This window comes from Fringilla coelebs, assembly GCF_963513975.1.
Source record: "Fringilla coelebs genome assembly, chromosome: 6".
NCBI classification, from domain to species: Eukaryota; Metazoa; Chordata; class Aves; order Passeriformes; family Fringillidae; genus Fringilla; species Fringilla coelebs.
The window spans coordinates 61351007-61378906 of NC_140034.1; the positions used below are offsets into that span (position 1 = coordinate 61351007).

Consider the following 27900-nt stretch of genomic DNA (forward strand, 5'->3'; position numbering starts at 1 on the left):
ACTCACTAGAAATGTTCTTCTTTTGATTATTTGGTCAAAAGCAGGTTGCCCTTCTGATAAATGCAGCAGAAAACAGGCAGCAACACATCCTAGGTGGGTTATTGTTATAATTGCCTTTTATTTCACATAGAAATCAGTTTCCAGTTGCATATAGCTTGCTAAATTTAAACAAGTAGGTCCATGGTAATTTCTTCTATATCTGACCTGTATTTGTGCAGTTAAGCTTCCCAGTGCCTCTGGATCTGTTTAGTTATGCTTTGACCTGTGATTGGATGCTGCTTTCCTTACAGCTCCCATGAGTAATTTGAGTTCTTTGCTGGAGATAAGGAAATCCTTTTTACTGTGTTCTGCTGTATTTTGTGTCTGTTCTGCTTCCATCCCTGTCCTCCTAAACTAAACACAGATTATTGAAGAGAACATGCAGATTAGAGAAGGAACCTGCCTGGTGCAGTGAGAGAAGGCTGGGTTTGTGCATGGCACTGCATGGGAGCAGGAGTGAGCTGGGAAAAGGGGAAACAGGCAGGATTATTTGGGACCCCAGTGTTCAGGAAGAGGCTAAAATTAGCCAAGAAAATGAAGGAAGATTGAAAATGGCTGCTGAAGGGCCCTGGGAATGATAATCCTTGAAACAAGGGCCTGGGGGGTTAGTGGTGGGAGAGAGCACTGATGGAAGGACCTAGCTGCAGGGAAGAAAAAATGGCTAGGGAAACTGAGTCAAGAAGTACGAGAGGAAAGGAATATCCTGGGTCTGGGTGGTGACCAGGGCCACTTAGAGAAGGGCTAATATTCTCTGAAGACGTGGGCATGGGTTGAGATAAATTTCAGAAAGAAAATAAATTATCTTAGTGGCTGGGAAGGGAAAGTAGACTGAGGTGCAGGTAGACAAGGAGACCAAAGCTGGAAGCTGGTACAGAATGGGTAAAGAACAGTTTTAAACCTGGAGCCTCAGATCTGCTGGGTAAAGTGATTGTGATTAGGAGCAGAAGCTTGTTTATATAGCAGAGATGAGCAATGTGAGCAGAAATGTGGCTGGGAGAGGGAGTAAAGGATGGAGTGGGGCCCAACAAAAACTCAGAGCAACCTTTCAGCTGGAACTGGGAACAAATTAAAATTCTGGTTCTTGCCTTTGTGCTTGGCCACTGTCTTCACACCTGTCCTTCTTACTTTCTCACAGGGCAACTGTCAGGTTTTAGTTCAAGTGATCTGTACAACACAGGCAGAAGTTCAGCTGTTTGATGTAGCTTTTAAAATTCACTTATTTAATTTAGGAAATTAAACATGCTAAATAAGTAAGTCACAGCACATTAAGGTGGTCTGCAAGGAAGAATTTGCCCTCTGGCATATTAATTATGATACAGAGGTTAAATGCATGGTCTGATACACCTCTTCATCTTTGTATTTCTGTTTGCTTTTACATTTTTGCATTTGATGTTGCATGAAACAGCAGGATGACATTCAGGAATTGAAAAGTTTATACCTTGACTGTCAGGCTATCTTTGGGTACATTGGGTGCCCATCCCTTATCAGCTTGTGATAGTATCAAAGCTGGTAATTATGTTTGAATACAGCCATGTCACCCAATATTTTCTAGTGCAAACTTGCATCAAATTTTCTTAGTGGAAATGATTATTCTGATATTCCAGAAACACATGTGAGAACGGATAGTTTCCTCCTTGTGCAAATTTAGGACTGAGAAATCGTTTACAGAATGCTGTCCTTAATACAATTCTGGTTGTGGGGGTTCTGGTTTGGGTTCTGTTAGTTTAAAGGAAAGATTTAAAGGGACTTGCTTTTTGAGCACACTGGCATTAACACAGACTGCAGCGGAAATGTGAGATATTGCTCGGTCACCGCAGGGGAGAGATTAGTTATTTATTTGTCATTGCTGCTCACTGGCAATCAACTGTAATGCCAAGTAGATGTTCAGAAAGAAACTTATCCTCAAGGCTATCCCAAAGGAGCTCAGTTCAGACAGTATTCTGGGCATGCAGAGGCTGACCCGCTGTGCTGTCGGAGAGAAAACACCCGCTGATGGCTGACGAGTGACTTCTCCCCTTTGCCTTACAGAAATCAGGAATGGGAATCTAAAGGCCATCCTGGGCTTGTTCTTCAGCCTGTCTCGGTACAAGCAGCAGCAGCAGCAGCCCCAGCACCATCCATCCCAGCAAGCAGGGCCTCCCCCCCAGTGCCAGGTGGGGGTCCCTCAGCAGCAGGTGCCAGCTCCGCTCCACACTCCGTGCCAACAGCCCCCACAAGCTGTGCAGCATCATTTAAAAGCACAACCAGAAATGCAGTCCAGGTGGGGAAATCTTCCATTTTTTTTTCTTTTTTCTTTTTTTTTTCCTTCTTATTGCAGGTCTTAAAAAGCTAAAGAAACTCCTTTAATTCTGCTCTAGAATAAAGTGTGATGGGAATGGAATGCTGGGTAGCAATTGACTTCCAGTTTCCAAAAGCCTTTGGAAATGGAAACACGTGTGTTTAAATATGTTCTCAGTGCTGGAAATCTGCAGCCCAATGGGTGTAACATCCCTGCTGGACCAAGTAACCACAGGATTGTAAAAGGATGTTTTTCTCTCTATTCCTTTTGCTTCTTTCTACTCACAAAGCAGGCACTTTTTTTTCCCTTAGAAAACGTACATTTTAGGCATATGAAAACCAGTTCTCAGATTACAAGAGTTTCAGTCCCCACTAAGAAATGGAAGGGTTACCTTCCACTGTGGGGAAGGGTTACTCTGACAGTGGTAAAAGAAATAGAGCTCGCAACGCGTGGTGGCAGTCAAAATCAAATCTAGACTTTTTGGTCAAAAAATAATATGCAGCTGGCTTTACATGAAAAATAATTTTCATCACTGGTGTTTGTTGGCACTCCTGGATCAGAGTCCAGATGAATAGAAAGGGGTTTTGTTCCTTGAATGTCTTTAATACTAGGAGTGCTCTGGCCAGGTTGGAATAAAAGCAGTCTTCTGAGGCAGTACCAGAGTGAATGCATGTGCAGCCTTCTACTGGTCTGACTCTTGCACAGCTAAAACAGGGAGGATATAGGGGGGGTAAGAAAGAGAATTAAAAGAAGAAATCATCTTTACACAATTACTTAAGTATGAAGGCTTCTTGTTCTTCCAAATCTCACATTGAGGCTTGCTTGTGTTAACACACCTTGAGGTGAATGCTGGCTGAAGTGCTGCCCTTATGAGGGATATAAACAGTTTCACTGAAGCCTTCCAAGTGGGACCACTCAGAGGTTATTTGGGTTTGGCTTTTATGTCTTTCTTCACAAATTATGCTCATTTGGGTATAAACAATCATTTTGTATAGTTGAAATTTTGTATACTGTTCCTACAGCATGTATAAACAGGAAATAATTACTGTAAAATAAAGATGTGTTTGAAGAGATTTCTGCAAGTTTTCTGTCAGACATGCAGAGATGCTGAACAGTTTTGCTGGTTTCAGTCCATTGTGTAGATTGGGCTGGGTTTCAAATAATTGACAAATATGTATATCCTGAAGATCTTCAATGTCATGTTTTCTTCATGTGTACTAAAGTCAAATTGCTCAGACTCTATGGAATATAATAAAGGAGTGAGAAGGAAAAGAGGAATAGAGTTGGGGGTTGCATGCAGATTTGCATGTTCATTACTCCGTAAAAATTAATTTCAGACTGTAGTGGTTTTGACCTGAAGCCATACTTGGGCAAGAAGCTTTATATTGCTGTGAAATTCATAAAAAAACCATTTTTTCCCTAAAACCAGTTACTAAGTTCAGTGGCTTAAAAAAAAAAACAACAACAAACAGAAAGTTTCTTTGTTCAATGTTCTCTTCCGCTTTTTCTTTCCTCTCACAGTGCATCTCCCAGGGACTCATCTCAAAGCAAAATCATCCGATTCACTCTTGGTCAGAAAAGGTCTTCTAGGTTAGCATTTCTTCATCTTCTGCAAAGCATGAATAACCTTTTGCAATATTTCTGGGTGCATGTTTAGGGTTCCTGTCAAAAACAGTTTGTAACTAGGCCTTTACAGACAGCTGAAATGGGAAGGTTTTATATTGTTTTGTTTTTTGGTTTTTGGTTTGTTTTTTTTTTAAAGTGTGAAATGCATTTTGGCCCTCAAAGAAACAATTTGACTTTTTGTTCTTAGGAGCTTTTGCTTTTGAGAACAAAACATGGTTCTGGGAGTTCTCACCCCGCTGTATTAATTATATTTTGACCTGCATTATTGAAATCATCGAATGTTTTGGATTGGAAATGACCTTAAAGCTCATCCAGTTCCATCCCCCATCTGAGCTGCATCAGGCCAGTGGCTCAGCTAGTGAGGAGAGTGTCACTTGGGTGCTGTGAGCCCCAAGAGCACTGTGTGGCTCTTGCTGGTCAGAGCCCCTGCTGTCCCCAGTGCTCTCACACTCAGCACCTGTGACCTCCCTGGAAGGGAATCAGAGGCACCTCAGTCCCTTTTCTCCCTGGATCCCAGCATGGTTTGCATGCCAGTCCATCTCATCTCAGTCATCCTAAGGGTTGCTGGGGTTATTAATCTGGGCAATAATCTTGTTACTGTACTATTATATGTAAATGTTTGACTAGAATATAGTTTTACATTGGTAAATTATACCATACCATTTTTGATAAACTTGTGAGCTATAGCTTATGATCTTTATTCAGTTTGCTTTTCTTCTGGATAATTTAGATTTATTTCCCACATCTTATTTCTTACATGCTAACAGTGAATCTTTGCAGAATAATCCCTGTTAAAAAGGTCTGCATTTCCTTTTCATGTTCTTCCTTGATCTTAATTATGGCTTGACAACTCATATTTGCTTAACAGAGGTGCTGAAGAGCAGTAAAAGAGTGTGTTCTCCAAGCTCAGTACCTTCTCTCAGAAGTGTCTCCCTGAACCTGATTTTTTCCTTAGATTTCACAGACACTGCTGTGAAGTATATTGACCTAATACCAAAAGCAGGGGCTTAAAATCACTTAGTTAAACTACAGTGGGGGGAAAAAAGTCTAAGAGAAAAGATACCTTCCAGAGTGCTTCTGGCACGTAGGCTTTTTATTCTTGGTGTGTTTTTATTGGCAGTGACAGTACTGACTCAGATGGAAAACTTGTCACTTCTTAAGTGGTCACATGGTTTGAGGAGCTTTGTTTGCTTTAAAATGTGACAGCTTTGCAAAACCTGTGTGGATATGTGTGGGGAGCCTTTTCTTGTCCATCACTACAGGAAGATTGTCCCTTCCCTGCTGCTGGAAAACTCCCTTCCCATTCTGGTGCCCTTGCAGCCATCCTGGGGTGGGTGCCCCATACTCAATGTTTCAAAACTGGGTTGAGGTACCTTGTAGAAAACCTAGCTAGTTTCCTGTCAAACAAAATGAACTTTTCATGAACTTTCTTGTCTTGGTGGCTTTCTCAAAAAGTTTTATTTGTCAGTGGTTCCCCTCAGCTTCTTCCCCTGCAGTCTTCTCTGCAGTGGATGAAGCCCCTCCTGGGGTTTTTTCATGGACCCTTTGCTGCAATGATGAGTATGGACAACTTTTTTAGCACCCTTCCAGTGCTGGAAAAAGCTGGATAATTTGAGATACTGGTCTAAAAGTCAACCTCAGAACCATGATGTGCTGTGCTGAATCTGTGGTGGTTTGAGCTTGTAAATTAATTTTTGGGTTTGTATTTGAATGATTCCCTCATGTCTTAGACTCTTTTGAGCTTTGAAAGCATGTGCATGCAGCTGCTGACATTTTGGCTTTTTCTCCATGTTTCTTTTCATATTTTCTATTTCTTCACTGGTCCTGGTTCAGTAAGTTTATTTAGGAAGCCCTGCCAGGTTCCTTCCTGGCTTCTCTTCCTTCTCTCAGAGGTACAATGGTGATTGGGCCAGTTGCATCCCCACTCTCTCTGACAACTGGGAGTTCTTCCTTTTACTTTATTATTGACACAAGTTATTTTAATAGATTTTTGTATTTTACATGAAGAAGCTTTAAAAAGATTCTCTGTGTGTCAGTGTTGGCTTTGAAGTGTTCTGAGATGTGATGCCAGCGGCTTTCCTGATTCTATTGGGCTTTTTAGAGAAGTCTTCCACCTTCCTTTTCTGCCTGAAAAGCATAAAAAGTTTGTTTATTTACTCCAGAATAACTATATTTTTTTTTCCAAGTTAATCAGCTTAATCTGGTAAGTAGAGGCTGTGGTAAGAAAATGCTGGAAGAGGCCGATGCTGAGTTTAAAGCAGAGGCTAATACCAGCTCACTGATGATGTGGTTACTCTAGGAGAGGGTACTGATGCTTTGTGTGATTTATATAGGCTCAAATAATTAAATCAGGTTCAAGTCTTGCTGGGCTTGGCTGCTGAGCTTTGTACCTGTCAGGGCAGAGATGTGATGTGCTTCTCTAGAAGGGAAAAGGCTGCCAAGTTCCATCTCACTGTTATTTCTGAAATAAGGATAGCCTTTATGTGGCCAGCACGTGATGAAGTGTCCAGCAACCCGGTTTAAGAACAGTAATGCCTCACTTAGTCTTTTGCCAGTGGTATTGCTCCCCTGAACTTACCTGCAACTATTTCTGATTCACCAGATTTATGGCAGGTGACTATTAATTTTTTTCTGGTGTAAAACAATTCAGACTGCAGCTTGTTTGTCATACAATTTTCATCTAAGACGATCCTTTGATTTGTTCTTACGGAAGTAGAAAGACCCTCATTGGTGCTGTTGATGCTTTTATTTTCAGCTTGTGCATGGTGTCCCATAGTTTGGCCCAGAGTGGTTTTTACCTCTGTTTAAACATGCTGTAAATTCTTCCACCAGACTTCCAGGTCCCACCATGAGGGTGTCCGCTGCAGGCAGCGAGGCCAAAGCTCGTGGTTCCATCAGTGCCAACAACCGACGCAGCCAGAGCTTTAACAACTATGACAAATCTAAGCCTGGCCTTCTCCCTCCAACCCCAACAAGCAGCAATGACAAAGGTAAGCAATTAATCATTTGGATTTTTCTTATTAATGGCTTCAGTTCAGAGGAAATGGGATTTTCTGTTAATCTCCAGAAGTTGTAAGGCTGTCTTGAAGTTGTGTGTTGTAAACATGACATCTGGAATCCAAAAGCCAGCTGTCTCTTCTTGAGAAAAGTGTAGTCCTCCTTTAATATATCTGAAGTTGTGACTTGCTGGCCTGAAGGTACATCCAAAAAATAACTTTAAAATGTCCTGGCACTGGTGAACCATGTTTTTTCATTTTGCTTCAAGCACAGATAAGGGGGAATGAATTAATCATAAAACAAGGCATTTTGATGAGTAGTTTGACAAGAATGAAAAATGACCAGTAAAGATTTCAGCAAAGTTTGTATATGATAAATAGTACAATTTGCTCTCGTTTCCATCACTGTGGTGGGCTATCCTGTAAGAGACAAAATGACACAATTCCAGTCTAATTTCAGGAATCATCTAGTGTTGTGTGTTAAGGCGGGAACATAATATGTTTTACAAATGTTGCAGTGAAGTGATGTCTGTGACCGCGCATCAGGAACACTCAGAGCCATGCTGTGTGTGGAGCAGAGCTTTTTTGAATGACATTTACTGACTTTGTGTCCATTCACTAATGTAGTGATGTGCCAGCATTCATTAGCCTCAGTTTGTAGCTCAGAGTGGGGCTGGGGGCTGTGGCTGGTGAGAACTGAGCGCATCTCTCCAGCCCTGCACGGTCAGATTGTCGGTGTGGGCTGGCAGCAAATCCCACATTCCCAAAGTCATTCTGCTGACAAAGAGGGGCCAGCACTGGGCATCAGCACAGGCTCCTTGCACTCACTTGACAGTGGCAGCCTTCAGGCTCAAGTCTCCTCACTGGCTGTGCAGAGGTTCTGATAACTGTAATGAGCATTTTGCTCCAGGGAAAAGCACTGGGCTAGGTCAGCTTCTCTGCAGTTCTCATGCTTGGTTCTTTCCAGGAAACTCTGCTCTTCCTTCTCTGGAAATTGTTATCCGAGGGCTGCGTGTCAGTAGGGTTTGGAATGTTACCCCAAAAAATTATGGTGGCAACAGAGGACCCTCAGCATTCTCCAGGGACATTCTGAAACACCCTGATCGTATTTTGCGTAACAGAAAAATAAAATTCATCTCTAATTACATTAGAGATTAATGTATTATCATAGTAAGCTAATAATTTAGCAATATTCTACCTCAGTAAATCAATGTGTACTCTTTTAGAATGGTGCAGTTTGTGAACAGTAATGATTTAACTGTAACATCAGCATGTAATAGTTGTCTCTAAATCTGAATTAGGTCTGGCCTTCAGTTTGAAGAACAAGCTAACAGGGTTTAGTGTGAGCAGTAGAAACCTTGTTTTCCTGTGTGAATCTTCCCAGTTCCTTTCTTTGTCCTTCTTGTGAATATTCTTCTGCTCATGTCCCATAAGCACTGGACTGGGGAGAGGTGGAGTGGGATTTGTTTTGTCCTGCAGCATGGGTTGGTTGGCTAGATGATCCCTACTCCATATGGGATGTGTGATGTTGTGCTGCATGAAGGAGAGGACTTCCATCTATTTTAATTGTTTTCTCAGTTAACCAAAATTACTAAATAAGGAAGGTAAAGTACTGGTTTTAGTCTTCAGAAAAGAAAAAGAAAGAAAGAACTCCTTATGCATACAGGGAAATAACAATAATTTGTCAACTAACTTAAATACCAACTGCTTTTAGACAGTTCTGGGAACCCTCATTCCTCACTATAATTCATCTCCTGAGAAAGATAAACTGGTTGCTGAAGAAGCACATGAGATGAACTGCTTCCTACAAATATTACAAATGTCTAAAGGAAACAAGGCTGGCTCTTAGGCTGACAATCTACATAAGTTGCATTAACTACTCAGAATTTTGCTCTGGTCAAAATTTCCAGTCATAAATTATGGTCTTTTTTTTTTTTTAAAAAGGCTCATGTAAAGTTGAACTTGAACTTTTCTTAAAAGTATAATCATGACACAAAGTTGGTCTGCATCCATGAGAAACAAAAGCAATCGGTTTGACAAATTTTTGGCTTATTTTGAAGTTAATTGTAACATTGCCAGGCAAAGTTTATTGTCAAAGTGCTAAGACAATTCAGGTTTTCTGACCCATATCCTGTGTTTTGCCTAAGAAAATGAGACTTACATGACTGTGCTGTGTGCCAGGCTTGGTAAGTTTTCATCTCTTTACCCAGTACCTGCTCCATTGTGTTTTTTAGGAAGGAAATGGGAAAAATAAAAATCAGCCTCTTTTGGCATGATTGGTCACTTTGTGATAGAAGGTGGCCTTCAGTGTTTGAATGTTTGAATCATTTCTTACAAAAAGTAGGTTGTAATTTTTAGCTTTTATTGATCTGTGGCCTTTCCCTCTGAATGCAAATTGTCTTGTTAGTCAATGGTCTGTGTCTTGTGGTGATGAAAGGGCATTCATTGAATCAGAATGCATCAGAAAGGAGAAGGACAGCAAATGGAACATGGAAGAACAGCCAACTATTGGGAAATAAATAACCTAGATTTTTTCAAAAGATTCTGTCAATCAGCTACTGATGAGACCACAGATTTTCTAGAAAACTTGGGGAAAGGATTTGAGGAATATCAAAAATTATTGCCCCACTGCAGAAAAAGATGAGGTTCTTGGATGGATGCACGTGTTTGATGCAAGGTGCACTCGTGCTATTAGCAAGGGAACGTGGAAACAGATGCAGATATCTTCCCCACAGCTGACCTGGTGTCCTCAGGATTTTTTTTTCCTCAGTCTCTACATGCTGTCTGACACCACTTTCAATATATAGAGAAGAGGTGAGTGAGCTCTAGTAAGGATCACTCAGACACCTAGTTCAGTCCTATGTCAACCTTCTTTGAGATTAGGGCCTGATAGCTTTTTGGAGTGAAGAGCCTCAGTTTATATGCAAAATTCCTCTTTTATAGGGAATTTACCTGAACTCACAGGAATTTCAGGACCCTCATTCCTCACATCCTAAAATGATAATGTGCTGTAGTATGGTTTTTTATTTATTGTCACAGTGATTAGCCATTTCTAGATGCAGTTACATTCCAGACAGGGTATTTTTATATGTGTAATTGGTATTGCAGGCTTTTTTTAAAAAGAAAAATGCCATTGAAGTCTTAATTGCATTTTTGTTTTGTGGGGAATTGAGCACTTAGGCTTCTGGGTTTTGGGGTTTTTTTTATGTCATCCTTATCCCTTCATACACTGGAGGCAATTCTTTTCTGAATTGTCAGAATCACTTAGCCCATGCTTATGTAAGAATAGTTTTGGTTTACTTCCTTGTCCTTTAATGTCCTTGAACGCCACAGGAAGGCATCAGACACTTCCCATGTCACTACTGAATTTATCTAAGTTATCATGAACTTTTCTAATGAATGTAGAGAAGCAAATGAACATTGCATTTCTATGCCTAGTAGTTACTTTGAGGCTCCACATTACCACGTCTGTCTGACAGGATCACTAGGTAAAATACAGCCAAAATTTGATTTGCATGTGCAATTTAACATACATGAATCTACTTTTTATCCATGGCAGTGAGGACCAGAACTGTGTCCTAGAAGTATCAAGAAGGAAACTTAAATATATTGAAGCCTACAACTTCAGTAAAGACTTTGATACAGTAGGTTTTCTCATGAGTTTATGTCAGTGTTTTGCTTGCACGCAGGAGAGAGTCTCTTGAGACATGCTCTGAAAGCAGCCTGCAGTTCTGCAAAATGCTGGGGATTTCTGACTAGCTCTGAACACCCTCATGTACCCACTGTCTTCACTGTTCTTCAGGCACTCAGTTTTGATTTTGCAGTCTCAAAAGTCTGGTGGTGTTGGCTGGGAATATTCTGCTTATTACTTGTGTCAAATCTGTAAAATCAGTGAAATTATGAGGCTGTAAGAGACATCAACTTAATAAGCCACCTCCACCATGTTGATGATGTGATACAGTACTGTGACAGGCTTACGTGCTTTCTTTTTATTTTTTTCTTCTACTTGGTCCCTAATATTTTATTTAAAATAATCCTACAGAGGGCAGTAGACATCTGTGGGAAAAATTACAGTATTCATGTGGATTGAATGTTAAGTAAAATGTCAGCAGACAAAAAAACATATTACCAGACTTTGCCCATTTCTGCTTGTGATCAAAGGAAATGTTTGTTACTCAGGTTTATAAAAAAGGTAGGTTGATGTCAGGTTTCTCTTAGATAGTATCAGAAAAAGGAAAAAACCCAAGAATACATGCCTACAGATTCTGACAGTGAGGTGAAGTAAATAACTGTTTTCATAGCAGTGTCCATATGGGCAAGAGATAAGAAAAGTGTGTGTTCCTCTTTTTATTTTATTTTATTTTATTTTATTTTATTTTATTTTATTTTATTTTATTTATTTTATTTTATTTTATTTTTATATTTATATTTTTTTTTTTTAATTTTTATTTTATTTCTTTCTTTCAAATTTTGGGTAAACCTTTTTTTTAACTTGGAACACTGTGTGTATTTAATAACTGTCTTTTAATATGTAAAGGGTAGTCACTATGTTCACAAGGATGTGTGATGACAGTTCAAGGGTCACACATTCCTTTAGGGGAAATCACAAAGTCTGAAAATAGGAATAAAATTCTTCACTATGAGAAAAAAATAAACACTGGAGAAGTTTGTCCAGAGAAGGGGTTGGGTTTCACTTGCTTGGAAGTATTTAGGACTTGCCTTGACAGGGCCCTGGATAACCTCATCTCAGGTTTCCCAGGCTATCCCCTTCTCCAGCTTTCAGGTGAAGCTTGGAAGGAATATCACCAGAGGGTTCTTGTGACCTAGACTGCTCACCACATTTTGATACCTAGAAATACAATTTCCTTCTAAATTTTTTCCTGAGTGTAAACCACAGGAAAGTCACTAAACCATAGGAAGAGTTACTAAGGCATTTTGAAGGACAGTTAAGGAATTTCTTTTCTCTTTTTAACTTCGTGTTACTATTGAAGGACTGACTGCCATCAGTTAAATGTTAGCAAGGAAATGTCACCCCCCTGCAGTGAGCAAACTGGTGCATGGTTACACATGCCACACATGTGCTAAAAATGTGTGTGTAGGCAGTCACAGTGATCAGGTTCAAGAGGGCAGGGCAGCTGGTTCAAGGGCACAGCTCAAGAGGCCGTGGCAGATCTTGTCAGAGCTTTAGCAGGAAAGGCTCTTCAGAGTTAAATCAGCATCTTCATGTCAGCTGTACTAGGAAATCCATATTGATTTCTCTAAATACCCTCTTGTGAAAGAGTAGAAAATCCTAAATCTGGAAATGAGCTATTGGAATTTCTGCTCCTGATGACAAAAATGGTTCATATTCAATCCTGTACTGATACAAAAATGCATGACCGTACACTCCCATGACTTGGTTCTGTCTGATACTGAGCTTGTCTTGAGCTCAGCATTGCTTAGGGTCATTTAAAATGGCAGATTGGGATTATGTCAAACCCTCAGATTCAATTGAGAAAGGCTTCTTTAGCAATTGAGAGGAAAAACTCTCATCTTCATGTAAAGCAAGGCAAGAAATGTGTGTAAGGAGATCAAAACTCAGAGTTCTTGTGGGTAATGTCTTGAAGGCTGAGATATTCAGTAGCATTCAGATGGGCTTTGAAACAGAGGGATGCTGATAAAGCTCTGCATAAGTAGAGCTTTGGAAGATCTCTTTTGCTGTTTGGTACTTAAAGGGTTAATTTATGTTCTTTGTCTAAAAGAAAGGTTACACAGTTTCCTTATTACCTACAAGACATTTATAGTAATAACAATTCTTCTTTCTCTCAACAGGTAGTGTGTGGGTATCCATTTCTCAGGAATTTGATATTAGCCCAATTAAGACCACAAATTGGATAGAAATTTTAAGAATGAGGGTGTTTAGCCATTGGAAGAGATTAAATCAGACATAATGAGTCAAAATTTAATATTTGCCCAGGGCTGGTGTTCAGACAGAGGTTCCAATTTTGGCTCAGAAATTACTGAGCCCTTTTGTCTTTAAGATCAACATAAATGATCTGGAAAATTTACCTGAAAGAAAAATCTTCCATTCAAGCACATTAAAATGGAGGACATGTCTTCTTTTGTAGCTTTATGTGAAATGAGATGAAATATTTGAAGTCCTGAATGATTGGATTTGGCTTCTGTACCAAGTAAAGGATAATCAGTGCACAAACTTCCTTGCTGGAAACATTGTTTAACCTCGTGCAGTTTTTCCACTCCAAAAAAATTATTAATTATAAAGAGAGACAAAACTCAGGCTTTTCCCTTTGTGCCCAGTAATAGTCTAAGAACTACAAAACCCAGAAGTGGTGAAAAAAGAGCTCTGAGCATGACAGAAATTTGTCTTAGGGCATTTAAATTTTTTTTCTACCCATTTATAGAAGCATTCAGCCTGAATGGGAAAGAGAAGGCTTTTTATGGCTTCAGGTGCAGGGATAGTTATCAGGATAGCTGCTGCAGGAAGCTGGGGTGTTGGATGCAATTCCTGTGGCATGGAGCCAGCTGACCTGGTGCTGGCAAGAGGTCACTGGGATGGCTGAACAGACTCTTTTTACAGTGGGCTGTGTGCCAGGGCAGGGGGAATGACTTGGAACTGACAGAGGGTGGGTTCAGATTAGATAGTAGGAAGAAATGTTTTACTGTGAGGTGGTGAGGCACTGGCATGGGTTTTGCTGTGGCTGCCCCATCCCTGGAAGTGTTCAAGGCCAGGCTGAATGGGGCCTGGAGCAAAGTGGGGAGAGTGGAAGGTGTCCCTGGCCATGGCAGGAGGTGACACTGAATGGTCTTACAGCTCCCTTCCAACCCAGCCACTGCCCTGTGATTCTGTTACTACATGACCATTGTTACAACAAGTCTAATATTTTGAATTCCATCTTTCACTGATCAAAGACTGGCTAGTCCTGAAGTGTTCAGGTGCTTGGTGTCTTGTAGAAGGGAGGGTCCATACACACCCCCAAAGTTAGTTTTTCCAGTGCTCCCTGCTGAGTGAGGCGCTGCAGGATCCAGTGGCACACAGATTGGGTATAAATGGGAAATTTTAAGCCAGGTGTCTCCAGCCATGCCCTCTCTAGGCTGAGGATTTCCAGCTGAGGACTCTCTTGCACTGAAGTTAATTCTGAAAAGACATTCACCCTTTTGGTACCAGCTGCCAGCTCATCACTGAGCCTGTTTTTAACTGTGCCAGTGGGTTGGTGCTGGGCCCAGAAGTCTTGGGGACAGGGGGAGTGAGGAAAGCTTTGGAAACCAGGAGCAGCAGAAAGATCTAAACAATTCACTTGAGACTAGCAAAAATAGGTAGAGTTTCTGAGATTGAAAGATCCCTGTGCTTATGAATGAACAGTATATGGATGTCAGAAAGATGGGAAGTCATTTTACAGAATGAAGCAGTTGGCTTGTGCAACGTATAACAGTAAGTGAAATTTTTCTTATTTATTTATTTATTTGTAGTTTTGGGTAGCTGTAACTTTCTTCATGACTGAAAATGATGTTCTTATAGGCTTAGAAAAAATTCCCTTTCTCTGACTTTTTGAAAGAGTTACTTTCACTCTTGTGTTCTATATCCATCTTGGGGGTAGTATTATTTCTTTGTTTCTCTTTCTTTAGAAATAAATGTAATAATTTATTAAGAAATTAATCTAATGTTGAATGAATCTTAAATTTGCTTTTGTAATGATGACTTGATAAGACTGTGCAAAATTCACTGAGATTAAAAGGATTGCAAAGGTAGAAAAGATTTTATATTTTAAAGAGGCATAAGTCCATAAAATATGAAATCAGGTTGCCCACACTTTCAAATTTTCACTGGGAAATAAATGTGATTGTCTCAACACTCTGAAAATGTGAGAATTACTTAAATTTCAGTCATCCCACCCTGTAAAAATGTTCCAGTGCTTCATTTAGGTCAGACATGAAGCAAACATTGTATTCTGCTTAGTGTTTAGGTTGCTGCCTCTGTGCTGGCATTCAAGAGATGCTCTGGTTTTATTGACCAAGGGTTTTCCCTGTCAGTCTGACATGTAAAATAAATTTACAGGATTTGTCTCAATAAATCCATTGCCAGAGTAATGGGTGGTTTCTGTTGTTCTGCTGTGTGCATTACCAAAAGCAGATGCTGCAGTAACCCTATCCAGTTTTATAAATACAATATACACTGAAGATATTCACCAAATGCTCAGGGTGGTTTTTTTTTGCCTTGAATATAGTACAGTGATCATGAATTTGATGAAGCAAGAGTAAAAACAAAAACACAGAGAGGAAGGAAGGACTGTGAGGTTTATCTGAACTGCATGCTGAGGAACCTGGTCCTTTCTTTTGTTGAGTCATAACTTTGAAGTACAGATATGGCTCCTGGCTTTAACTCTGTTTAAAGAACTCTACTTAAAATTTTCACAAGTTTGCAGCTTACACTAAATATTTGTAGAATTGCACCTGTAAAGAACATGGGGAGTCTGTGCTCCAGCTCTGAAGGAAAATCAACTGTATCCATGTAGAAAAAAATTCTACATTGTTTTATGAATTTCTAAAGCTTATACCAATTATGTTCAAAGTCCTGTGGTCTTATGAATCTCCACTTCAGCCATGATTAAGCCTTCAGCCAGGCTTTGTTTAGGTAGAAGAGGACATATTTTTAAATGCCAGATTCAGCCAGCTGAGAGGTGTTCACAAGTGTGTTCTGAAATGTCTCATGACAGGGATGTGACCATCTCTTAAACTGTATCCCTTCCAGTGTCCATTTGGTCTTAAAAGTAGCTATTAAAAATATACATATAAAACCATTCTGTGGGGCTAAAAATAAGGCCTATTTTTGCTTTTCCTTGATCTCTGTCCTGTTTATAAGAGTCTTCATGTATTTGAAGGCTTCAAATGTCTCCTTCAGCCTTTTCTCTTCTAGACTAAGCAATTTTTACTCCTCCATCCTTTTTCTTATAGGTTCCTTGTGATAAATCCCTTTAATGTGATAAATCTCTTTTATGTCTTGATGGTCTCTACTGGCCCCTTTCCAGTCTGTTAGTCTCTTTTAGAGGGGTGCTGGAGCTGGACACAGCCCTCCACCTGATGCCTTATTTTGCTGCTGAACAGCATGGAGTAGTTAAGTTCTTTGTCTTCTATCCTATGATTCTCCAAGCCTCTGATTCCATGTGTGATACTCCTAAAGCATTTCTGAGTGACATTTGTATTCCTTTAGTGCCACATTATGAAGTGTGCAGCTGCATTCTGCTGGGACTCCTTTTGCTGCAGTGAAGTTGCACAGCTGATGGCTTGACCTTTTTAAATTTAGGCATTCAGTTTCTTCTTTCTCAGCACACACCTCTTCAGTCAACCTCAGTGAATGAAGTCTTACTGACTCGAGTTTATTTCTCCAATTTACCAAATGTATTAATGCTGAGAAATTCCCCAGACACAAGGCTCCTGCCTTGGGTCAGAAGGTGACCCCCTGTAAGAGTCATTAGTGTCAAACAAAATACTCATCTTTGGCCAGCTGAGATATATGTGTATCCTGGGGTATTGTTTGCACCCTTTCACTTTTCTAATCAAATATGCTTTTGAAAGATTGGCTCATCTTCGTAAATCCTCAGTGACATATTGATGTTGGGTGTGTGCCCATCAAACAGCTTAAAGACAGTCAGGAAATAGCAAGCAGCATGGCATGTTTATAGGGCAAGATATGAGTCTGCAGTGAATCATATTTGTGCTTAATTTTATAACTGTTCAGCTGGCTGAATCTGGCATTTAAAAGTATGTGCTCTTCTACCTAGACAAAGCCATGGCTGAAGTGGAGCTTTACAAGACCCCAGGACTTTGAACATAGTTGGTATAAGCTTTAGAAATACATAAAATGAGGCAAAATGTACTTAAACAAAGTTTCAGGGAAAAAAATACCCTAAAAATATTAGCCAGTAACATGTTCTTTACCATACAGTTCATGAGGATTAAGATCCTGAGCTTTGAAGTGAAATTTAACCTTGAGAAGCAGCTTCTTGCCCAGTGTACATCTGTGTTGGAGGTAGTGGGAACCACTACCAGTGATTTATATTTATACCAGCTGAAGAGCTGGTCCAGCATTACATGGCCTTTGCAGTGTCTACATGTTTCCTTGTAAAATAAATATTTACAATTTTTCATAAATTTATTGTTGGGTGCAGTGTGCCAGAAAAACAGCCATGGAAACAAAGGTTCACTATTAAATCATGAGAAAGGAAAGAGCAGGGGTGCTGCATCCCAGACTTCCCCAAATGCCAGCATGTTTCTGCCACCTCTGTAGAAGCCCCTTCTCCTTGGGTAGGGGCACCTTCAGCCTCCTTGGGCCCTTCCATTTGTGGCTTCTCTGCTGAGCCTTTTGCCTGTTCCTCATCCATAACCAAATATTCCTGAAGAATCTGTGACTGGCAGCAGAGAACTGATAGGAAGAAGACCCCACCATAAATTGCAGTATGTGTCTGTCATTTGGTTCTGATACAAATGGGCAATATTTCCTGACTGCAATTCTCAGACCACTGATTTTCATAGTGCCTATTCCATACAACCTCCAGAAGAGATGTGTCAGAGCAAGGCTGCTAACTGTACATATAATCCACTTGAAGTATAAAGTCTAATGAAAGACTCCATAACAGCTTCCTGCCTGGAATTCCTTCATGCTTTTGAATAAGTCTGTTATGAGATGTCTTGGGGGGTTAAATTGTACAAATAGAAGGAAATAGAGAAGAATGAACAGGAATGGTATTTGTCTAGTATAAAATGGAGAGTGCAACTTGTTTTGAATGGCACAGTAAACTTGGCTTCATTATTTTTATGGTCATGTAACTGGTATGTGGTCAATAGAGGTCCCTCCAACCTTTCTTAGGCATTCATGTCAACAGCATTTTGAATTTTACAGTAGCTAAACAAAAACAACAAGGAATTCAAATGTCTTAGTTGGTTATGGCGAGACAATGAGAAAAGGGGCTGCCTGTGCTCCAGTTTTATTTCCCCTCACCTCAGCAAAAATGCTGAGTCTTGGCTAAGTGAGCTAGCCAACAGCAGAACCGTTGTTCCATGTGCTGGAGCTCTGTGGGAATGGAGGCAGCTGGACAGAAACGTGGAAGTTGAGTTTCTGACACATCCCTGGGCTTTGGTGAGGGCTTTCAGAGATAGAGCACGTTTCTGTGAATGTGTGGAACTGCTGTTAAAGTCACAGTTTACAGCACTGGGATTGAAGAAGTAGATATGATGGAAGGGAAGAAAAATGTCATGGAGTAAAGGTAATTTTTCTGTTGTGTTACAGTGAATTTAATCACCGTTAAAGGGAAAATCAGTGGGGAGAAGTTGAAGGAAACAATTCTGCTCAGTTAGAAAGGGTCCTGAGCAAACTGGTCTAGTGGAGGGTGCTCCTGCCCATGGTGGGGAGAAGATGTTTAAGGTATCTTCTAATATAGTTCCAGTTATGATTTGAAGGTTTCATCTTCAGCAAAGCAAAAATATTCCCTATTCAGGCTTTTCTAAGAATTTCCCTATCTAGCAATCTCTGCTTTAAAAAAGTAATTTCTGTTGGGTTTTTTTGAGGTCCAGAATAGAAGAGAGAACAGAAAGCTTCAGCCATCCTGTGGGTGGAGGCCATGCCCACCCCTCAGTGGTAGCTCAGCCAGTGCCTTCCTGCCAGCTGCAGTTCTCCCCGTGTTACAATGGAAATTGAAATGGAAATTTCTGTGGGCCACAAGAGTTGTGCTTATTTTGAGGAGGGACTGAGTGCCAGGTTGCTCTTGTTGGGAATGTTCTGCTCTACCTGGTTGTGGTTTGAGTTATGGAAAGATTGGGATTTTTATAGTTGGCTCCTGGCAGGAATGCAGACGTTTCCATACTTACAGGGTTTGATAAATGATCATTGGAGAAGAGAACAACTCAGCTAAAAAGTTCTTCTCTGTAGGACTTTATGTAAAGTGCTTTAAAGGAAAGTCTTCTGGTGGGTGGATGGAAAGGGTCAAGATTCACCATTTATTCTCCTAGATGGGAAATGTTGAAACTGCCACAGTGGTTTCTGCAGTTCTGACACTGTAATGTCATAGAGCAGAGCTGCTTTTATGTCCTAAATTAGAATCTGGTTATGGATTTGCTTTCACATCTGTTATCTAATCTATAGGCTGGACTAAAAGATATTTCTCTTCATAAGAACTTTTCCCATAGCTGTGAAATAAAAAATAAAAGTTGGTTCATTCAAAAATGAGTAAAAATTCTTTCAAGTTCTTGACCCTCCTAAGGAGAGTAACTATGAGAACACCCTTTGTCTGTGTGTTGCCTTTCATGCTTATAATGATGGATTTTGAAAGTTTTCAGTTATAGCAAATCAAAGTCCACTTACTTAGGGTGAACATGACAAATGATGGGAAATTGCATATATTTTCTCCTGACCTTATTATAACATAAGCTCTCAAAGACTTCTGTGGAAGAATTAAATCATAAGCTTTCAGATTCTTTTTTTTCTTCTTCACACACGGGTGGGTTTGCAGATGCAGTTCAGTCTTTGCAGGAGCAGCTGAAATCAGATTTACCCATGCTACAGTGTGTATTGGCATTGGAACTGGACCACCAACATCTTTTTTAACAGGAACACTAGGAACAAAATAGATTTCAGGCCAAGATTTGACTTTGAAAAGGGGAAAGTGATCATTATTTATTGTGGACTGTAGCTTGAGTTTGAAAACATTTCTTTTATAGTCAGTTTTAGTTAATGCAGGTTGCTGAAGAAAGAAAATACCCCCCTCACAAAGGAACACATGGGAAATAATAAGCTTATTAACTGAATGCATGAAACCTGCTCCCCTTTTCATGAAAGAAGGGTCTATGCTATGCTGAATAAAACTTTCCCCTTTGCATGCTGATGTGTGCTCCACGAATTGATGTTGCTGCTTCATTAGGAAACCCAGCATTTGAAGCTGCATTCTGGCAGCAGAACTCCTTTTGCTGACCAAACTTGGCCAGAGGAGCAAAAGAGCCAGCACTTGTTCGTAAGGAAGAAACAGAGAGTCTGAAAAACTGGAGTTTTCTTAAGCAGGAGCAATTTTTCATGTGTTTTAGGGTGAACCTTTAATTTCTTGCAGTAATTGTGCGTGGTGCAATATAATAAATCGCTTGAGGATGTTCAATTTCTAGTTTCACTGTATTTGACCCAAGTACCACTGCAGCTGTGTAAGAAAGTACCTTGTTTCCTTTCCCAAAGATTTGCTGCTTAACTGTAGACTTTGTGAATATTTTTTATTAATTTCAGGTGCATAGCATCCAATATTCACAGAATTCACTTTGTGGAAAACGTTAAGTAGACGCTCTGAAAATTACATTACATTGCAATATATTCTATTTTTTTAATGTTACAGTCATAGTATTGTCCTAGTTTCTCTGACGTGTCTGTAAATGGAGCTGCACTGTGCTCCTCCTACGCCATTGGCAACAGAAGCAAAATTCACTTCCAGACAGGAGGGTGTATGTGCGGGCGTTGGGACAAAGAGAGCGTTGTGTTTATAAACAAATAAACTGGGGAAAACATATTTTAGTCAGCGACCAAACATAAATAAATAAATAAATAGATTTCCTGAAAACATTAAAAAAATAAAAGGAGAAATTGAAAAGGTCTGGATTTTGCCTGGAGATAAATTTTGAGCGAGGCTTTGGGATTTGGAAAACAAGCCATTTCACTTGATCCAAGCCAAGCATCTTTTCCCAGAGGTCTGTGAACTGGAGCATTGATCTGTGCTGTTAGGATGTAGCTGAGGTCCCAAGTCAAGCAACCCCTTGCATTCACTTCCAGAAGAAAGTTGTGGAGCTGGTCAGAACCCTGTTTTGATGTGGTGGCCTCTGCTGCTGTGCAGTGATCTTACAGCCAGCTGAGTGTCTGAGAGAGGGTCAGACTTCTCAGCCAGGTTATGGGCCTGGTTCTCAGGTCCCTCTTGTCTCAGGTGAGTGACTTGGTGTAGGCTCTGAGTGCTGGGGAATGCAGGCTGGCTTTGTCCATCAAACATGTTTCCCCTGTTGTTCTCAAACTGTTGCCAAGTACCTGTTTGAGAAGGCAGAATCTGCTCATTGTCTGCTGAGTTTTTGTGCCTGCATATGTTATAGTAACACGGTGTACAAACAGCTCTTCTACTTTGTAGACACAGCCCTTACTGGTCATTTTTATTGCCCCAGTCCTGTTTCTCTGAGCAAGTGAAGGCTTCCCTGCCCATATTGATCAGTACATTGGGTCCCTCCCAGGACCTGGTTGTAAATCCATCCTAGGCATGTTCCTGAATCCCAGACAGCTGTGATGATTTCTGGGCATGGCTGTTCTTTGTGCTGAGCTCTGTTTAGCATGATGAGGCCAGAAGATGTGGATTAGGAACTTAGTGTTGAAAGTACTGTCAGTGTCCAGTTCCTACAGCAATATCTCAATATTGAGACGGACTGTTACCATTTTAAAAAAATAATCTATACAAATTAACTGTACAATATGCACAATTGGGATTTTCTTGAAGCTTTCACTTCATTGCTGGATGTCTTCTGTGGAAGGCAGGCTGAGACAAAGGCTTGCTTGTTCTGAGTATGGAAAAGGAGCCTGGTGTGGTGTGGGGATGGGAAGTAGACTGTGATGAGCAGGAGGACTTCAGGAAATGAAAACAAAAACAAAGAAGCAGTGTGTGGTAAGCGGCATGAAGGAAAGAGCAGTGGTGCAGCTTCTGAAAGCAGAGTGAGGAACTTTGCTGGCAGCTTGTGAAGAGGTTGTCACCTTCCTTCCTCTCTGTGTCTGTGTCAGGGCACTGTGTCAGGTCACTGCTGCTGCTCACACTGGAGGTCACTGGGACTCCTCCCACGGTGGTGAAATCCCTGGAAGAGCTCAAAGAAAGGTGTAGGTGTGGTGCTTAGGGATGTGGTTAAGTGGTGGGCTTGGCAGTCTGGTGTTAATGGTTGGACTCGATTTTGGTTGTCTTTTCCAACTTAAATGATTCTCTGATTCCAGTGCCATTATCTTTTTGGTCCTCCTTAACACATGGGGTTGAATTCAGCAGGCTTGAGCAGAGCAGCAAGAGGCCAGATGGTATCACTGTTTGAGATATTTGGTGGCTTGATTTTCCTTCTGTGTCAAACAGGAGCAATACCCTGGAAGCCAGCAGGCTGGCTGGCACGAGTTTAAAAGCAGCGTGATTCTGTCGGTCTGTAATCCAGCTCCTGATTCAGTCCAGCTCCATGTGGGTACTTGGACTAGCAAAACCAGCCAGTATAATAGTTAGTTACTGGTTAGAAGTCCTGGAAACCTTCAGAGTTCAGTAATAGTTTTAAAAGTATCATTAGTTCTTGCTATCCCGCTTTGTGAAATGGCTGAGTTTATTATTAAGGAGTTTCTAATAGTCTTAGAAACTCAATTCTGTGCTAAGTCAGGAAGATGTATGTGACTTAAATCTTCGGTAGATCTGGTTTGGATCAGAGGAGGGAGGTTAACAGAGCCGTATCTTCACTGAGCAACTGCAAGTGAAGTAAAACAGTCCCTGTGTGGCTGCAGCAGCTCATGATTTACAGGGCTGGATTCACAGGGCTGCCCCTGCTGCCGAGAACGCACGCTCTCCGCTGCTGTTGATTTTTGAATTAAAAAAATGCAGCTCTGTACACAGTTTACTTTCGTGCTAGAGGGCAGGGAAATATAGGTAAGAGCCGTTAATCCCCAGCAGGCTGCTGGGCAGGCGAACAGACACAGATGACAAAGTTTAATTGGAAACATGAGCAGTTTAACAGAAAGCATATTTGTGATAATTGAGAGAGTAACATCTCCAAAAGGGAAACTCTGCAAAGAGGAACTGATTCAGAGGAGAAGTGGCCACTGGTAGGTGAGTGATTTTTCAAGCTCTCTTTAGGCTCGGAACTAATTTCTCAATAAGAACAAATAACATTAGGAGGAACTAACTAAATAATAGATTTTTTCTCTAGAAACGTCTAAATAATAGATGTTTTCTCTGTGGGGGAGGGCTGTACAGTTACTGCCACAAGTTTCTCTTACAGCTGTATTAGCATATGTGGTAGTACTTAATTTAGGTTCTTTACCAGAGGGTACAATTGCTTTTATTTTTGTACGTGGAGTTTTCTTCTACCTTTGCATTGTGAAGATATTACTACCCCCACCCCTAATATCTGAAAGTACTTTAGTTTTACTTTTTTCCTTACTCCTGCGTTTTTTTATGTTTGAGGTTTTTCTAAGAATTGAACTTGGACAGCGAGTATTTTGCCAGAAACAGAGGGAACCCTTAGTTACAAAATAGCGCTGTGTTTTTGCTAATGTAAAAGTATTGTGGACTTAATAAGGGAGAGCACATTGCAGAACGCATTTTGGTTTGAATTGGAAGAGATTCTTTTTCTTCCCTCTTTTTCTTGAAACAGCAAGTAAATGTAAATTATACAGTAGGAGCTCATTGCTGCTCTGCTGGGTAGGAAAAGAAAGCTGGCTTTTATTTTCTCTGAGTTTCACTGATACTGCAAATACTGATGTGTCTTTTAAATGCTATCAGTGTGAAATTCTTGATGTTTCATTACAGAAAGAATCTCATAGTAACTCTAACACCAGGTACTACCGTGTTGATTTATTGCGTTGTTTTCCGTGGTTTTTTTCCAGAGCCTGCAGACAGCACGGCCTCCCAGCCCACAGGAATGAATGAAAATGTCTCATCCTCAGTTCAAAGCTGCGGCAGTGCTGTTCCTTGCAATAACTCCTCAGCCATCCCTCAGCCCAGCTCTGCTATTAAACCTTGGCGCAGCAAGTCCCTCAGTGCCAAGCACACAGCGACGTCTTCCATGCTCTCCGTGAAGCAGCCGGCGCCGGAGCCTCCAAAGCCGCCCTCGGAACTCGCCAAAGCCGCTCCCAACGGTCAGAAATCCATGCTGGAAAAACTAAAACTCTTCAACAGCAAAGGGGGTTCCAAAGCAGGAGCGTCCGGGACAGCGCTGGAGTGTCCGGGCTCCCGGGACAACAGCTGTGAAAAGCTGGAGGCACTTCTCAGCTTTGAGGAGGGCGAAGAAATCGATGGCACCAACCAGAACGTGAACAACCCGGGATCGATGTCCAGCAGCCCCAAAATTGCACTCAAGGGAATTGCACAAAGGACTTTCAGCCGCGCGCTGACTAATAAGAAAAGTTCTCCAAAGGGTAATGAGAAGGAGAAGGAGAAACAAAAAGAGAAAGAAAAGGATAAAAGTAAAGACGTTACAAAGAGAACATCCGTCACCGAGAAGCTGGAGCCGAAGGAGGAACCTAAAGAAGAACAGACAGCGCTAACAACAACAACAGAGATGCCAAAAAAGTCCTCCAAGATCGCAAGCTTTATCCCTAAAGGAGGGAAGCTGAACAGTGCCAAGAAGGAGGCCTCTGCCCCTTCGCACAGCGGAATACCAAAACCAGGAATGAAGAACACCGCAGGGAAATCCTCAAGTGCCCCTGTTCCTGCAAAGGAAGGCGAGAGGAGCCGTGGCGGGAAAGCCGGCTCGGGGCTCTCGCATCAGAAGTCCCAGCTGGACGGCCGTCATTCCAGCTCCTCCTCCAGCCTGGCCTCCTCCGAGGGGAAGGGCGTCGGGGGCCTGCACAGCAGCAGCAGCAGCCAGGCCGTCAACGGGCCCGCGGTGACCACGCACACCACGGGCAGCAACACCGTCAGCGTGCAGCTACCTCAGCCCCAGCAGCAATACAGCCACCCCAACACCGCCACCGTCGCGCCCTTCATGTACAGGTACGGCACCTCGCCTGGAAAAGCAAGGTACACTTCTCCCCAAGAGTATTTCTGGGATTCACGTGCTCTGAACCTCAGAGAAAGTAGGATGCAGTATGGAGATTGTCCACCCAAAGGGTTTTGTTTCCTTGGCCTGTCGGGGCCAAGAGTGTGTGTGTGTCGGGACTGTCGACTGACAGCCACGAGATGCTGTGCAGTGGAGTATAGGGTTGAGTGCTTGGCAGATTCAGCTTAGATGTAATGTAATATAGTGGAATATCATATAGAATAATATGGTATAATAAAGTAATTAATTAGCCCTCTGATAAAGTGATTTATTAGCCTGCAGTGCAGTTGTGTGCAGAGTTAAGTGCTTGGCAGATTCAGCTTAGATGTAATGTAATATAGTGGAATATCGTATAGAATAATATGGTATAATAAAGTAATTAATTAGCCTTCTGATAAAGTGATTAATTAGCCTGCAGTGCAGTTGTGTGCAGAGTTGAGTGCTTGGCAGATTCAGCTTAGATGTAATGTAATATAGTGGAATATAGTATAGAATAATGATAATAAAGTAATTAATTAGCCTTTTGATAAATTGGTTAATTGGCCTTCAGTGCGGTGCAGTGCAGTTGTGTGCAGAGTTGAGTGCTTGGCAGATTCAGATTAGATGTGATGTAATATAGTATAAAATAATATAATAAAGTCATTAATTAGCCTTCTGATGGGTAGATTCAGCTTAGATGTAATGTAATATAGTGGAATATAGTATAGAATAATGATATAATAAAGTAATTAATTAGCCTTCTGATAAAGTGATTAATTGGACTTCAGTGCAGTGCGGTTGTGTGCAGAGTTGAGTGCTTGGCAGATTCAGATTAGATGTGTTGTAATATAGTATAGAATAATAAAATAAAGTAATTAATTAGCCTTCTGATAATATAAAGTAAATAATTAGCCTGCTGAGTCCTCCTCATCATTCCTCCTTCGTCGGGGCCACAGCACAGCGATGCAGGACATGCCCTGGGGTCTGCAGGGCTGGGGTGCCCGGGAGGGCCATTCTGGGCACTGCCAGGGGGGTGAATGAAGCAGCAAGGTAAATGCTGCATCATGGACAAGTGTCTTGCTTCAAGAGTGTAGGCAGTTTATGCATTTTCACAAAAACTGATGGCAAAGGCTGTATGAGAAGTTGGGCTAGACAGGAGGGGGAACAATGGTTGTGTCCAACCTTAGTAGCAGGAAAGATGGCAATCTGAACACCTCCTTGGCCAGGTGCTGCTCTTCTGAAGGGTACAAGAACACGTATCAGTTTGTTTTGTGCACTTTGAAAGTTGTTACAATGCCAAGACACTCTCGGGGTCTTCGTTGTGGCTGATGGTGGTGAAGCTGCCTCACTATAAGCAGGAATTGGAAATGAAACAAAAAAAAATTAAAATAAAAATACTTTCATTTAAGTAAGGCCAGTCAAGAAATCTGTACTGTCGTATGTGTTAACCCTGAGATAAGGAAAAGAGCAGCCAAAGGAAGTCACAGCTAAGCTCTGTCTAGTGCATTTTCTGTTTGAATCACCTTCTGTGTGAGAGTGGCAGTAGAGGATAGGGAAGTAGGGAAGTAGGGAAGTATCCTAGGGATAGTAGGGAAGAAACAAGAGGGAAATCAGTAGCAGGGATTCTTAAGGACACAGCGTGACTGGGACACAAGAAGTTTCTCAGTCAGAGGATGGGATTTTTGGTTTGCACAGTCATGCCATGGGGATTTTATGATACTGCTTAGCTCTTTCATAGGAAGAGGATGCAGGTGTTTGCTCTGTCTTTATCTGCTTGCTGCTCATGATCTGAAAGAGCTTTCTCACCTCCTTCCCTTCCTTAAGATGTGTCCTTTCTAGGCTGTCCTAGGTGTCCTAGCCTCTTTTATTCTCACTTGTAGAGATTCTGTTCATGATCTTCGGTAGTTTTTGTTGCCCTGTACCCTGCTTTTTTCAGTTCTACTGTGCACATTTTTGCCTTGGATCTCCTGGCTGATGTACATAAAAAATGGTCAGTCACATTTTTTGAATAAGAGTGAGTGTCAGTGGAATGAATCTGAAGGAGAGGGATGCAAAGGTGTGTGTAGGAATCCAGAACAGGAAGAGCAACCCTTGAATCTTCTGGCTCCTTTGAGAATTCTCCTTGTGTATGGAATTAAATGCCAGGGGACCTGGGAAGCAGAAGTTTATGGAGATGGGTTGTTAAGTTTATCACCACAGTGTCCCGTCATTGTTGGTATTGATCTTAGATACCATCATCTAACATGTAAAAAGCAGACACAGTCCATACATTTTCTATAATCTAAACATACTGATAAACTCCACACAGTATTTATTTGACCTTACACAAAAACCAGGAATGAAGCTACCTGTTTGGCAGCTGGAAAATTGAAAAACACTGTTTACTTTTCAGCACTGGAGGAAAAAAGGCCAAACACTGTGATCATGTTAGCTTTAAAAGGAAAGAGAAAAGCCAGATCATTTTGGTTTGCAAGGCAAACATTACACATTATTATATTTACTATCCAGACATTATTTCAGTCTGCAAAATGCACTTGTTAATGCATTGCAGTAGAAAGCTCAGGTGTTTTCTGACATCAGTTAGGTTACTTTAATCTGTACTTTTCAGCTGCCTGCAGAGTTTTTGTTTGGGTTTGATGCAGTTAAGAAAGAAATTGCCCTGCATTTTGTAGAGGGTTGTCACTGGCAGAAAGGGAGCTTCAGACTAAGTTTATTAGAGAATCTCTGCCATTGAGTCAGGAGGTGCAGAAAGGACTCCCTTGCTTCTAAACTCCTTCTCAGAGGGGAGTTCTTGATGCAGTTGTATCCAGGCTTAGCACCAGATTTTTGTCAACTTTGTTCATGTCTGAAGGATTATATAGATGTCATTGAACTTCATATAACTCAACTGTCCTGTAGGATTAAGGATGGCAAACCAGATATATTTATATGAGAATAAATGATTTATTTTGATAATGATTAGACTAATAGTTCTCAATCAGAATTATTTACTACACAGTACAGGCAGCCATGATTACTAGTATAGTGTGATTCACTATTTTTGAAACAGTATCAAAGGAATGATGTTGAAGTTATATTAAAAGCAGTTATTCAGCAGAGGTTGATGTTATTCAGCCATAGCAATGTGGGCACGTCTCTTTTGCTCACCCTGCAGGATATCCCCACTCAAGGAGGACTCTGCACACACTCCAAGGAGGGGTGTGTTAG

The 27900-nt window shown here is 41.1% G+C and overlaps 1 protein-coding gene across 2 annotated transcripts in view; it reads left to right on the forward strand.

Moving 5' to 3' along the window:
- The window catches only part of NAV2 (neuron navigator 2), a 204755-nt gene that overhangs the window by 74552 nt on the left and 102303 nt on the right, over positions 1–27900 (forward strand). Inside the window, exons 5-8 of one of the 2 annotated variants that reach the window (XM_084208443.1) lie at positions 2068–2299; positions 3839–3907; positions 6776–6933; positions 23561–24668. In XM_084208443.1, the coding sequence (XP_084064569.1) occupies positions 2068–2299; positions 3839–3907; positions 6776–6933; positions 23561–24668 (1567 nt within the window). The remainder of the gene's footprint in view (positions 1–2067; positions 2300–3838; positions 3908–6775; positions 6934–23560; positions 24669–27900) is intronic. The other variant, XM_084208444.1, reaches the window with a different exon arrangement.